Below are 13,701 nucleotides of genomic sequence, written 5' to 3'. Positions count from 1 at the left end.
ACGGTAGGGGTTGTGTCACGGTAGTGGTGGTGTCATGGTAGGGGTGGTGTCACGGTAGGGGTGGTGTCACAGTAGGGGTAGTGTCATGGTAGGGGTGGTCTCACGGTAGGGGTGGTCTCACGGTAGGGGTAGTCTCACGGTAGGGGTGGTGTCACGGTAGGGGTTGTGTCACGGTAGTGGTGGTGTCACGGTAGGGGTGGTGTCACGGTAGGGGTGGTGTCACGGTAGGGGTGGTCTCACGGAAGGGGTAGTCTCACGGTAGGGGTGGAGTTACGGTAGGGGTTGTGTCACGGTAGTGGTGGTGTCACGGTAGGGGTTGTGTCACGGTAGTGGTGGTGTCACGGTAGGGGTGGTGTAACGGTAGTGGTGGTGTCACTGTAGGGGTTGTGTCATAGTAGTGGTAGTCTCACGGTAGGGGTGGTGTCACGGTAGGCGAAGTCTCACGGTAGGGGTGGTCTCACGGTAGGGGTGGTCTCACGGTAGGGGTGGTGTCACGGTAGAGGTGGTGTCACGGTAGGGGTAGTGTCACGGTAGTGGCAGTCTCACGGTAGGGGTGGTGTCACGGTAGGGGTGGTGTCACGGGTAGGGGTGGTGTCACGGTAGTGGTAGTGTCGCGGTAGGGGTGGTGTCACGGTAGTGGTGGTGTCACGGTAGGGGTGGTCTCACGGTAGTGGTAGTGTCGCGGTAGCGGTGGTGTCACGGTAGTGGTGGTGTCACGGTAGGGGTGGTCTCACGGTAGTGGTAGTGTCGCGGTAGGGGTGGTGTCACGGTAGGGGTAGTCTCACGGTAGTGGTAGTCTCACGGTAGGGGTAGAGTCACGGTAGGGGTGGTCTCACGGTAGGGGTGGTGTCACGGTAGGGGTGGTGTCACGGTAGGGGTAGTGTCACGGTAGTGGTGGTGTCACGGTAGGGGTGGTGTCACGGTAGGGTTGGTGTCACGGTAGGGGTAGTCTCACGGTAGTGGTAGTCTCACGGTAGGGGTAGTCTCATGGAAGAGGTAGTGTCACGGTAAAGGTAGTGTCACGGTAAGGGTAGTCTCACGGTAGGGGTGGTGTCACGGTAGAGGTGGTGTCACGGTAGGGGTAGTGTCACGGTAGTGGTAGTCTCACGGTAGTGGTAGTCTCGCGGTAGTGGTAGTCTAATGGTAGAGGTAGTGTCACGGTAGGGGTGGTCTCACGGTAGGGGTAGTCTCACGGTAGTGGTGGTGTCACGGTAGGGGTGGTGTCATGGTAGGGGTAGTCTCACGGTAGGGGTGGTGTCACGGTAGGGGTGGTGTCACGATAGGGGTGGTGTCACGGTAGGGGTGGTCTCACGGTAGGGGTGGTCTCACGGTAGGGGTGGTGTCACGGTAGGGGTGGTGTCACGGTAGGGGTTGTGTCACGGTAGTGGTGGTGTCACGGTAGGGGTGGTGTCACGGTAGGGGTGGTGTCACAGTAGGGGTAGTGTCACGGTAGGGGTGGTCTCACGGTAGGGGTGGTCTCACGGTAGGGGTAGTCTCACGGTAGGGGTGGTGTCACGGTAGGGGTTGTGTCACGGTAGTGGTGGTGTCACGGTAGGGGTGGTGTCACGGTAGGGGTGGTGTCACGGTAGGGGTGATCTCACGGAAGGGGTAGTCTCACGGTAGGGGTGGAGTTACGGTAGGGGTTGTGTCACGGTAGTGGTGGTGTCACGGTAGGGGTTGTGTCACGGTAGTGGTGGTGTCACGGTAGGGGTGGTGTAACGGTAGTGGTGGTGTCACTGTAGGGGTTGTGTCACAGTAGTGGTAGTCTCACGGTAGGGGTGGTGTCACGGTAGGGGTGGTGTCACGGTAGGCGAAGTCTCACGGTAGGGGTGGTCTCACGGTAGGGGTGGTCTCACGGTAGGGGTGGTCTCACGGTAGGGGTGGTGTCACGGTAGTGGGGTGGTGTCAGGGTAGGGGTAGTCTCATGGTAGGGGTGGTGTCACGGTAGTGGGGTGGTGTCACGGTAGGGGTTGTGTCACGGTAGTGGTGGTGTCACGGTAGGGGTGGTGTCACGGTAGGGGTAGTCTCACGGTAGGGGTGGTGTCACGGTAGTGGTGGTGTCACGGTAGGGGTGGTGTCACGGTAGGGGTGCTGTCACGGTAGGGGTGGTGTCACGGTAGGGGTGGTGTCATGGTAGGGGTAGTCTCACGGTAGAGGTGGTGTCACGGTAGTGGTGGTGTCACGGTAGGGGTGGTGTCACGGTAGGGGTAGTCTCACGGTAGGGGTAGTGTCACGGTAGGGGTAGTCTCACGGTAGGGGTGGCGTCACGGTAGGGGTAGTCTCACGGTAGGGGTAGTATCACGGTAGGGGTAGTCTCACGGTAGGGGTGGTGTCACGGTAGGGGTGGTGTCACGGTAGGGGTAGTCTCACGGTAGGGGTAGTATCACGGTAGGGCTAGTCTCATAGTAGGGGTGGTGTCACGGTAGGGGTAGTTTCACGGTAGGGGTAGTCTCATGGTAGGGGTAGTCTCATGGTAGGGGTGGTGTCACGGTAGGGGTGGTGTCACGGTAGGGGTGGTGTCACGGTAGGGGTAGTCTCACGGTAGGGGTAGTGTCACGGTAGGGGTAGTCTCACGGTAGGGGTGGTGTCACGGTAGGGGTAGTCTCACGGTAGGGGTAGTATCACGGTAGGGGTAGTCTCACGGTAGGGGTGGTGTCACGGTAGGGGTGGTGTCACGGTAGGGGTGGTCTCACGGTAGGGGTAGTCTCACGGTAGGGGTAGTCTCACGGTAGGGGTAGTCTCATGGTAGGGGTAGTCTCATGGTAGGGGTGGTGTCACGGTAGGGGTGGTGTCACGGTAGGGGTAGTCTCACGGTAGGGGTAGTGTCACGGTAGGGGTAGTCTCACGGTAGGGGTGGTGTCACGGTAGGGGTAGTCTCACGGTAGGGGTAGTATCACGGTAGGGGTAGTCTCACGGTAGGGGTGGTGTCACGGTAGGGGTGGTGTCACGGTAGGGGTGGTGTCACGGTAGGGGTGGTCTCACGGTAGGGGTGGTCTCACGGTAGGGGTGGTGTCACGGTAGGGGTGGTGTCACGGTAGGGGTTGTGTCACGGTAGTGGTGGTGTCACGGTAGGGGTGGTGTCACGGTAGGGGTGGTGTCACGGTAGGGTTGGTGTCACGGTAGGGGTGGTCTCACGGTAGTGGTGGTGTCACGGTAGGGGTGGTGTCCCGGTAGGGGTGGTGTCACAGTAGGGGTAGTCTCACGGTAGGGGTGGTGTCACAGTAGGGGTAGTCTCACAGTAGGGGTGGTGTCACGGTAGGGGTGGTCTCACGGTAGGGGTGGTCTCACGGTAGGGGTAGTCTCACGGTAGGGGTGGTGTCACGGTAGGGGTTGTGTCACGGTAGTGGTGGTGTCACGGTAGGGGTGGTGTCACGGTAGGGGTGGTGTCACGGTAGGGGTGATCTCACGGAAGGGGTAGTCTCACGGTAGGGGTGGAGTTACGGTAGGGGTTGTGTCACGGTAGTGGTGGTGTCACGGTAGGGGTTGTGTCACGGTAGTGGTGGTGTCACGGTAGGGGTGGTGTAACGGTAGTGGTGGTGTCACTGTAGGGGTTGTGTCACAGTAGTGGTAGTCTCACGGTAGGGGTGGTGTCACGGTAGGGGTGGTGTCACGGTAGGCGAAGTCTCACGGTAGGGGTGGTCTCACGGTAGGGGTGGTCTCATGGTAGGGGTGGTCTCACGGTAGGGGTAGTGTCACGGTAGGGGTGGTGTCACGGTAGGGGTGGTGTCTCGGTAGTGGGGTGGTGTCACGGTAGTGGCAGTCTCACGGTAGGGGTGGTGTCACGGTAGGTGAAGTCTCACGGTAGGCGAAGTCTCACAGTAGTGAGGTGGTGTCACGGTAGGGGTGGTGTGACGGTAGGGGTAGTGTCACGGTAGGGGTGGTGTCACGGTAGGGGTGGTGTCACGGTAGGGGTAGTCTCACGGTAGGGGTGGTGTCACGGTAGGCGAAGTCTCACGGTAGGGGTGGTCTCACGGTAGGGGTGGTGTCACGGTAGGGGTGGTGTCACGGTAGTGGTAGTCTCACGGTAGTGGTAGTCTCACGGTAGTGGTGGTGTCACGGTAGGGGTGGTGTCACGGTAGGGGTAGTCTCACGGTAGGGGTGGTGTCACGGTAGGGGGGGTGTCACGGTAGGGGTAGTCTCACGGTAGGGGTAGTGTCACGGTAGGGGTGGTGTCACGGTAGGGGTGGTCTCACGGTAGGGGTGGTGTCACGGTAGTGGTAGTCTCACGGTAGTGGTAGTCTCACGGTAGTGGTGGTGTCACGGTAGGGGTGGTGTCACGGTAGGGGTAGTCTCACGGTAGGGGTGGTGTCACGGTAGGTGTGGTGTCACGGTAGGCGAAGTCTCACGGTAGGGGTGGTCTCACGGTAGGGGTGGTGTCACGGTAGGGGTGGTGTCACGGTAGGGGTAGTGTAACGGTAGGGGTGGTCTCACGGTAGGGGTGGTCTCACGGTAGTGGTGGTGTCACGGTAGGGGTGGTGTCACGGTAGGGGTAGTCTCACGGTAGGGGTGGTGTCACGGTAGGGGGGGTGTCACGGTAGGGGTAGTCTCACGGTAGGGGTGGTGTCACGGTAGGGGTAGTCTCACGGGAGGGGTGGTGTCACGGTAGTGGTGGTGTCACGGTAGGGGTGGTGTCACGGTAGGGGTGCTGTCACGGTAGGGGTGGTGTCACGGTAGGGGTGGTGTCATGGTAGGGGTAGTCTCACGGTAGGGGTGGTGTCACGTTAGTGGTGGTGTCACGGTAGGGGTGGTGTCACGGTAGGGGTGGTGTCACGGTAGGGGTAGTCTCACGGTAGGGGTAGTGTCACGGTAGGGGTAGTCTCACGGTAGGGGTGGTGTCACGGTAGGGGTAGTCTCACGGGAGGGGTGGTGTCACGGTAGTGGTGGTGTCACGGTAGGGGTGGTGTCACGGTAGGGGTGCTGTCACGGTAGGGGTGGTGTCACGGTAGGGGTGGTGTCATGGTAGGGGTAGTCTCACGGTAGGGGTGGTGTCACGTTAGTGGTGGTGTCACGGTAGGGGTGGTGTCACGGTAGGGGTGGTGTCACGGTAGGGGTAGTCTCACGGTAGGGGTAGTGTCACGGTAGGGGTAGTCTCACGGTAGGGGTGGTGTCACGGTAGGGGTAGTCTCACGGTAGGGGTAGTGTCACGGTAGGGGTAGTGTCACGGTAGGGGTGGTGTCACGGTAGGGGTGGTGTCACGGTAGGGGTGGTGTCACGGTAGGGGTGGTGTCACGGTAGGGGTGGTGTCACGGTAGGGGTAGTCTCACGGTAGGGGTGGTGTCACGGTAGGGGTGGTGTCACGGTAGGGGTGGTGTCACGGTAGGGGTAGTCTCACGGTAGGGGTGGTGTCACTGTAGGGGTGGTGTCACGGTAGGGGTGGTCTGAGGGTAGGGGTGGTCTCACGGTAGGGGTGGTGTCACGGTAGGGGTTGTGTCACGGTAGTGGTGGTGTCACGGTAGGGGTGGTGTCACGGTAGGGGTGGTGTCACCGTAGGAGTAGTGTCACGGTAGGGGTGGTCTCACGGTAGGGGTGGTCTCACGGTAGGGGTAGTCTCACGGTAGGGGTGGTGTCACGGTAGGGGTTGTGTCACGGTAGTGGTGGTGTCACGGTAGGGGTGGTGTCACGGTAGGGGTAGTCTCACGGTAGGGGTGGTGTCACGGTAGTGGTGGTGTCACGGTAGGGGTGGTGTCACGGTAGGGGTGCTGTCACGGTAGGGGTGGTGTCACGGTAGGGGTGGTGTCATGGTAGGGGTAGTCTCACGGTAGGGGTGGTGTCACGGTAGTGGTGGTGTCACGGTAGGGGTGGTGTCACGGTAGGGGTAGTCTCACGGTAGGGGTAGTGTCACGGTAGGGGTAGTCTCACGGTAGGGGTGGTGTCACGGTAGGGGTAGTCTCACGGTAGGGGTAGTATCACGGTAGGGGTAGTCTCACGGTAGGGGTGGTGTCACGGTAGGGGTGGTGTCACGGTAGGGGTAGTCTCACGGTAGGGGTAGTGTCACGGTAGGGGTAGTCTCACGGTAGGGGTGGTGTCACGGTAGGGGTAGTCTCACGGTAGGGGTAGTCTCATGGTAGGGGTGGTGTCACGGTAGGGGTGGTGTCACGGTAAGGGTGGTGTCACGGTAGGGGTAGTCTCACGGTAGGGGTAGTGTCACGGTAGGGGTAGTCTCACGGTAGGGGTGGTGTCACGGTAGGGGTAGTCTCACGGTAGGGGTAGTATCACGGTAGGGGTAGTCTCACGGTAGGGGTGGTGTCACGGTAGGGGTGGTGTCACGGTAGGGGTGGTGTCACGGTAGTGGTAGTCTCACGGTAGTGGTGGTGTCACGGTAGTTTTGGTCTCACGGTAGGGGTGGTGTCACGGTAGTGGTAGTCTCACGGTAGGGGTGGTGTCACGGTAGGGGTGGTGTCACGGTAGGGGTGGTGTCACGGTAGGGGTAGTCTCACGGTAGGGGTGGTCTCACGGTAGGGGTGGTGTCACGGTAGGGGTGGTGTCACGGTAGGGGTGGTGTCACGGTAGGGGTAGTCTCACGGTAGGGGTAGTCTCATGGTAGGGGTAGTCTCATGGTAGGGGTGGTGTCACGGTAGGGGTGGTGTCACGGTAGGGGTGGTGTCACGGTAGTGGTAGTCTCACGGTAGGGGTGGTGTCACGGTAGTGGTAGTCTCACGGTAGCGGTGGTGTCACGGTAGTGGTGGTCTAACGGTAGTGGTGGTCTCACGGTAGTGGGTGGTGTCACGGTAGGGGTGGTCTCACAGTAGGCGAAGTCTCACGGTAGGCGAAGTCTCATGGTAGTGGTGGTGTTGGTCTCACGGTAGTGCGTGGGCTAGGACAGCGTGTGGCTCGGCACGTTACCTGCAAGGAGGGTAGGCGGCCCCCTGGGTGACGTCCCCCTCCATCGACCGCCACCTGACCAGGCGCGCCAGCGCCTGCCTGTCCGTCACGTCGTATCTCCCGTCGACGGGCGTGGCCCCGGGCACGCCGGGCGTCCGCTGCAGCGTCGCCCACAGGTGCTCGTCGGGGCTGTAGGCGTCCCTGGACCACTCGGCGAGGGCCCGGGCCGCGGGGTCGCCGAGCACGTGCTCCACGAAGGCGCGCGTCACCGCCACGTAGGCTCCGCCGGCGAACACCGGCCCGGCGGCCGGCGGCTTGGGCAGGCGCAGGTCGAGGACGCGGCCCCAGACCACGGCGTGCCGCGTCCGCCACCGCGCCGCCTTGAACGGCCCCGGCCGCGTCGACTCCACGCTGTTGGCCCCGCGCAGCGCCCGCAGCGCCCGCACGATCTCCAGGTTGGTCTTGATGGGGAAGTCGAGGCCGCAGAGGTTGATGAAGTACCTCCAGGGGCTCTCGGCGGCGCGCTCCGCCAGCTCGCGCATGCAGTTGAGGTCGGCCTGCACCCGCGACCACGAGGCGTAGACCACCGCCTCCAGCCGGCGCGCCACGAACACGTTGGGGAAGCAGGCGGCGAGGGAGCGCGCCGCCTGCTGGTAGGCCCGGGGCGACTTGGCGTCCACGTGGAGGCAGTGGAGGTTCTGCGGGGCGTAGATGGCGCGCAGCAGCCGCTCCAGCATGTCCACGCGGTGGTGGGCGACCACGGAGTAGGCGACGGGGAAGTCGGCCTCCTCGCGGCTCAGCGGCGAGGCCGCGTAGCCTCGAGCGCGCCTGAAGGCGGCGCAGTCGCGCGTCCAGGACACCAGGAGCCTCTCGGCGACGCCGGCCCGTCTGCTCGCCTCGGGCGGGGGCGGGGGCGGGGGCGGGAGCGGGGGCGGGGCGGGGGGGCAAGTCGGCTCAGGCAGGTTGTGTGCAGGTTGGTCGTGGCCTGATTGTGGTCCAATCACAGTCCCATCACAGTCCCATCACAGTCTGATCACAGTCCCATCACAGTCCCATCACAGTCTGATCACAGTCCAGTCGCAGTCCCATCACAGTCCCATCACAGTCTGATCGTAGTCCCATCCCAGTTCCATCACAGTCCCATCACAGTCTGATCACAGTCCCATCACAGTCCCATCACAGTCCCATCACAGTCCCATCACAGTCTGATCACAGTCCCATCCCAGTCCCATCCCAGTCCCATCCCAGTCCCATCACAGTCCCATCACAGTCTGATCACAGTCCCATCCCAGTCCCATCCCAGTCCCATCACAGTCCCATCACAGTCTGATCACAGTCCCATCCCAGTCCCATCCCAGTCCCATCGCAGTCCCATCAGAGTCCCGGCCGAGGTGGCAGACAGCGACGCAGCCACTCACCGAACGGAGGCCAGCAGGTCGATCGGTGGCCACCCCTCCCCGTCGTTCCCTGTGGCCTCACAATCGACGTCCTCGCCGCCACCGCTGCCACCACCGCCACCAACGCCTCCACCGCCGCTGCCGCCACCGCCGCCGCCGCCTCGTAACGAACCGGGTGGCTCTGGGGCCCTCCACGGAGCAAGCGGCGGCGGCCGCGGGCCGTGGAAGTGAAGCAGCAGCAGCAGCAGCAGCAGGAGCAGCAGGAGCAGCAGCAGGAGCAGGAGCGGAACGCAGAGACGGCGAACGGCTCGGAGCGTCATCGGCTCGGCCCCGGCCGGCGTCAAACGAGCGGCCCTGGAGGAGGGACGTTGCCCGAAACGTCGCCCGTTATTACCGCGCGCGGCCTTTGCGGCCGTCAGTGGCCGCCAACAGCTCCCCTCATCGTGTTTCCACCGCCGGAGGGGTTCCCTCCTCCTCCTCCTCCTCCTCCTCCTCCTCCTCCTCCGCCACCACCGCCACCGCCGCCGCCGCCGCCGCCCACGTCAACCTCCCGGCTCCGCCGTGTCGAGGGGCGATGGAGGGCCGTCTGTTGGCGTGGAGGCCGTCAGTGCCGCGGCTTTTCCACCCTCGGGCCTTCGGCGTTACGCCGTCGGCGGTCGCACCGCCGACGGCGGCTGCCCCCGCTTCGGTCGAGTGAACCGCGTGGCCGTCGCCCAGACGTAGAGCGAGCGTCAGCGTCAGCGTCAGCGTCAGCGTGGCGAGGCCCCGCCGGGGCGTCTCGCTGCCTCCGAGCTCGAGCGAGCGACTCCATTGACCGACGCCGGCCGCCACCTAGATTTGGAGCTTTCGTGACTGCAAGGGGTCCGTACCCTGTGGTTCTATTGGGTAAGGTCACGTGGGTAAAAAAATTGAAATAACTTTTAATTATAATGATTATTTTTTTTTTTACCTCCGTGACTTTACCCAATAGAAGCAAGGAGTTACATTGACCGGGGTGGGTGGGGGGGTCTGGAATGCCGCTGTCAATAAAGCAAAACTTGGGTCGCTTAGCTGCGAGATCTTCACGCGAAACTGCTCTAGAGGGTATTCGAATCCTCAGCTCTTGCGGTGAAGTCACTTGACTTTACCGGAAGAGCTGAGGATGCGACTTACTGCAGTCACGAAAGCTTTAAACGCTCGAGAGGAGTTGTACACCCCTTAGCCGCCACTGATATTCATTGGCGTAAAATAAAGTGAAATGTTTTCGCTCCGGATGACCGCTGCAGAGTATTATCTGTGTTTTGATTTGGCGTGCCGATCTTAACGGTGCATTGAAACATTTGATACTCGGACCGATGCTCCTGTTGTTTGTGGAGTGACTCATGCAGCCAGCTGAGTGTGGCTCTAGGGTTTGGTGTTACATGTTATTATTTATGTAGTTTATTGTTAAAAATTCGGTCACAGTTCCTATGATCACTGTTACATTGCATTTATGGCTTTATTTGTTGGTGATTTCTAAAAGTTTTTTTGGTTTGGCCGTGTTTTTGTTTATTGTAGTACGGAGTTAGACTGATGGCCTTAATCTAAGTTGTCTTGTGGTTGTTGTTGTAGTACGGAGTTAGACTGATGGCCTTAATCTAAGTTGTCTTGTGGTTGTTGTTGTAGTACGGAGTTAGACTGATGGCCTTAATCTAAGTTGTGGTTGTTGTTGTTGTAGTACGGAGTTAGACTGATGGCCTTAATCTAAGTTGTCTTGTGGTTGTTGTTGTAGTACGGAGTTAGACTGATGGCCTTAATCTAAGTTGTCTTGTGGTTGTTGTTGTAGTACGGAGTTAGCCTGATGGCCTTAATCTAAGTTGTCTTGTGGTTGTTGTTGTAGTACGGAGTTAGACTGATGGCCTTAATCTAAGTTGTCTTGTGGTTGTTGTTGTAGTACGGAGTTAGACTGATGGCCTTAATCTAAGTTGTCTTGTGGTTGTGGTTGTTGTAGTACGGAGTTAGCCTGATGGCCTTAATCTAAGTTGTCTTGTGGTTGTTGTTGTAGTACGGAGTTAGACTGATGGCCTTAATCTAAGTTGTCTTGTTGTTGTTGTTGTAGTACGGAGTTAGACCGATGGCCTTAATCTAAGTTGTCTTGTGGTTGTTGTTGTAGTACGGAGTTAAACTGATGGCCTTAATCTAAGTTGACTTGTGGTTGTTGTTGAAGTACGGAGTTAGACTGACGGCCTTAATCTAAGTTGTCTTGTGGTTGTGGTTGTTGTAGTACGGAGTTAGACTGATGGCCTTAAACTAAGTTGTCTTGTGGTTGTTGTTGTAGTACGGAGTTAGACTGATGGCCTTAATCTAAGTTGTCTTGTGGTTGTGGTTGTTGTAGTACGGAGTTAGCCTGATGGCCTTAATCTAAGTTGTCTTGTGGTTGTTGTTGTAGTACGGAGTTAGACCGATGGCCTTAATCTAAGTTGTCTTGTGGTTGTTGTTGTAGTACGGAGTTAGACTGATGGCCTTAATCTAAGTTGACTTGTGGTTGTTGTTGAAGTACGGAGTTAGACTGACGGCCTTAATCTAAGTTGTCTTGTGGTTGTGGTTGTTGTAGTACGGAGTTAGACTGATGGCCTTAAACTAAGTTGTCTTGTGGTTGTTGTTGTAGTACGGAGTTAGACTGACGGCCTTAATCTAAGTTGTCTTGTGGTTGTTGTTGTAGTACGGAGTTAGACTGATGGCCTTAATCTAAGTTGTCTTGTGGTTGTTGTTGTAGTACAGAGTTAGACTGATGGACTTAATCTTAGTTGTCTTGTGGTTGTTGTTGTTGTAGTACGGAGTTAGACTGACGGCCTTAATCTAAGTTTTCTCGTGGTTGTTGTTGTTGTTGTTTGACTTTGCATCCCACTGGGATTTTTTGCACACAGCATTGGTGGTGTACGGTGCTATTTCAGGAATATTTTGCTGCTTTTTGTTCATGGATTTTCTGTTTGCACAGTCACACAAAGTCACTTTAAGATGTTTCTCTTGTTCGTGTTTTTGTGTTTATGTTTGTTGCGGTTGCACCCGATTCAAGAGCCGGATGGCTCACAGGGCTACACCAACATGAATGAAACTATGAAACTATTAACTATATTGACATGCTAATCTCTCGCGTTTACATCTCGAGCTCCGCCCACTTGCCCTTGGGTTGAGCCCACAAAAACCCGACGTAAACTCCTTCTCCTACGTCGGCCGCGTTTGTTTCACCGGATGACGGGCGTCCTGTGCGTTGCTATCGAAACGTCGCGATCTATTTAGTTGTATTTTCGACCTGCCTACGTGATGGCTTCACCGAGAGAACCACAGATCGTGGATCCCTGCAGTCACGAAAGCTTCAAACGAAGATTGAACAACAACTACACGAGGATAATCAGGCACTGACCAAAACCGGTTCGGATGATCGTCACTGGTGTTGGGCGTGAGCAGGAATAGAACTTGGGTATCCGGGTTCGCAGCGCAGCGCGCTAACCGCTACACTACCGCTCCACACTCACACACAAAAGACAAAGATCCCCCATATAGCCTTAACAGACTGTAGGGGCAAGTGCTGTTAGCGAGCACCTATGAAGGCCGGATCGGCACACGAGGGGGTGGGTGGCCAGCACCACGCCCGACCGCCTTTGTCTCCCTAGTGACGATGTTTACACACCGCACCAGGTACTCATTTGAGGCTGAGTCGACCTAGGGGAGGCCCGGGACCGGTTCAGATAATCGTCACCGGAGTTGGCCGTGAGCGGGAATCGAACCCGAGTCGCCAAGTTCATAGCGCAGCGCGCTAACCGCTACACTACTGCTCCACACTCACACACACACTCACTAACACACACTCACTTACACACTAACACACACTGACACACTCACACACTAACACACACACTCACTCACTAACACACACACTCACACACTCACTTACACTCACACACACACTAACACACACTGACACACTCACTTACACACTCACACTAACACACACTCGCACACACACTCACACACACTCACTCACTAACACACACACTCACTCTAACACACTTATATACACTCACACACTCACTCACACACCCAGACACACTGACACACTCACTCACACACTCACTCACTCACACACTCACACTAACACACTAATATACACTCACACAACAACAACCGCCATTCGCCACTAAGTGGCGGTGACATCACCACGACGCTTGTGCCAGGCCACGTGCACGTTGAGGCCACGTGAAGTGCCGAACGCCCGCTGGCAGGAGGTCACGGGGCAGACCCAGGTGCCACGGGTCGACTGACTGAGATGACTGGCTGATGCACCACCTGTGCCCCCTACTGTGCCAACCTGCTGTGCTTCAGCCACCCGGCGCTCCGCTCGTTGATGTGAGCGTCGCTCCTCTGCCCTCCGTTGTTGTTGGAGGGCGACTGCCTCCAACTGCCCAGGAGCATCCTTCACGAGCCTCCTCCACAGAGGCCGATCTTGACACCGCTGGTACCAGTCATCGGCAAGTCCACTCAGCTCCACGTCCTCCTGTACCAGATCACTCCATCTCTTCTCTAGTCCGTGCCACGCCCGTTTAGCCCCCTCGATCCGGCCGAACAAAAGCTGTTTCGGCATGCGGTGGCTGGGCATGCGGGCTACATGACCCAGCCAACGCAGCCTTGCCTGCCGGAGCTCACCAATGGGACCTTGCCCAGATCTTCCAAGGATTTGTGAGCTCCTCACACAATCCAGCCTGGTTAAACCCAAGATGGATCGTAGGCAGGCTAGCCTAAATGTTTCTAAACGGCGAAGATGTTCCATTAGGGGGGTCCACGTTTCACAAGCATAGAGAAGGGAGGGAATGACCGTGGCCGAGAAGACCTGAAGCTTAGTGCGGAGCGACAGACCAGTAGCTTCCACACAGCGTTACGCAACCGATGAAAAGATATTGCCGCTCGACTGATTCGGAGTGAGACTTCTGCTGTTAAACTGGAACCAGTCATAAGCACACTGCCCAGGTATGGAAAACTCTCCACTCTCTCCACAACTGCTCCATCACCGATTGGGAGTTGTGGGTGTGGAGTGTCCGATGGTACAAAATACCCAGGCAGGTTCTTAGTTTTGGTGGGGCTGATGGTAAGTCCCCATCTCTTAGTGGCACGCTCCAGTCTCAGCAGCAGCGTCTCCAACTCCTCCTCTGAATGAGCAGCTATTTACCAAATCATCGGCACACATAACGTGGTTGAGCAATAGGGAGCCATCCCTTGACCGCACCCGGGCATCGATAAGCCTCCCATTATATCTGTACCATATGGAGATTCCCCCGGTACAGCTATTGAAGGCTTCACGAACTACGTGGTCAAAATAGATGTTAAATAATGTGGGAGCCAGAGGACATCCCTGTTGCAACCCAAGGTGTACAGGGAATGGCTCTGACTCCTGGCCACGTAGTTTTAGCCGGGCCCACTCACCATCATGAAGGTCCTTAATGATTGTGAGCAGAGGGTCAGGGACTCC

At 58.0% G+C, this 13,701-nt stretch overlaps 1 protein-coding gene across 4 annotated transcripts in view; it reads right to left on the bottom strand.

The window, feature by feature from the left end:
• The window catches only part of LOC142907462 (beta-1,3-galactosyl-O-glycosyl-glycoprotein beta-1,6-N-acetylglucosaminyltransferase-like), a 76,951-nt gene that overhangs the window by 52,176 nt on the left and 11,074 nt on the right, over positions 1 to 13,701 (bottom strand). For all 4 annotated transcript variants that reach the window (XM_076056983.1, XM_076056982.1, XM_076056980.1 and 1 more), the window contains exons 2-3: positions 8,241 to 8,573; positions 6,844 to 7,710 (exon numbers count right to left, since the gene is read on the bottom strand). In XM_076056983.1, coding sequence (XP_075913098.1) covers positions 6,844 to 7,710; positions 8,241 to 8,539 — 1,166 coding nt within the window. In that variant the 5' untranslated portion in view covers positions 8,540 to 8,573. The remainder of the gene's footprint in view (positions 1 to 6,843; positions 7,711 to 8,240; positions 8,574 to 13,701) is intronic.

The sequence above is a fragment of the Petromyzon marinus genome, chromosome 79 (genome assembly GCF_048934315.1).
Source record: "Petromyzon marinus isolate PM22_M1 ecotype Great Lakes invasive population chromosome 79, UKy_Petmar_22M1.pri1.0, whole genome shotgun sequence".
Classification (NCBI taxonomy): domain Eukaryota; kingdom Metazoa; phylum Chordata; class Hyperoartia; order Petromyzontiformes; family Petromyzontidae; genus Petromyzon; species Petromyzon marinus.
This window is presented reverse-complemented; position numbering and strand designations above follow the sequence as displayed.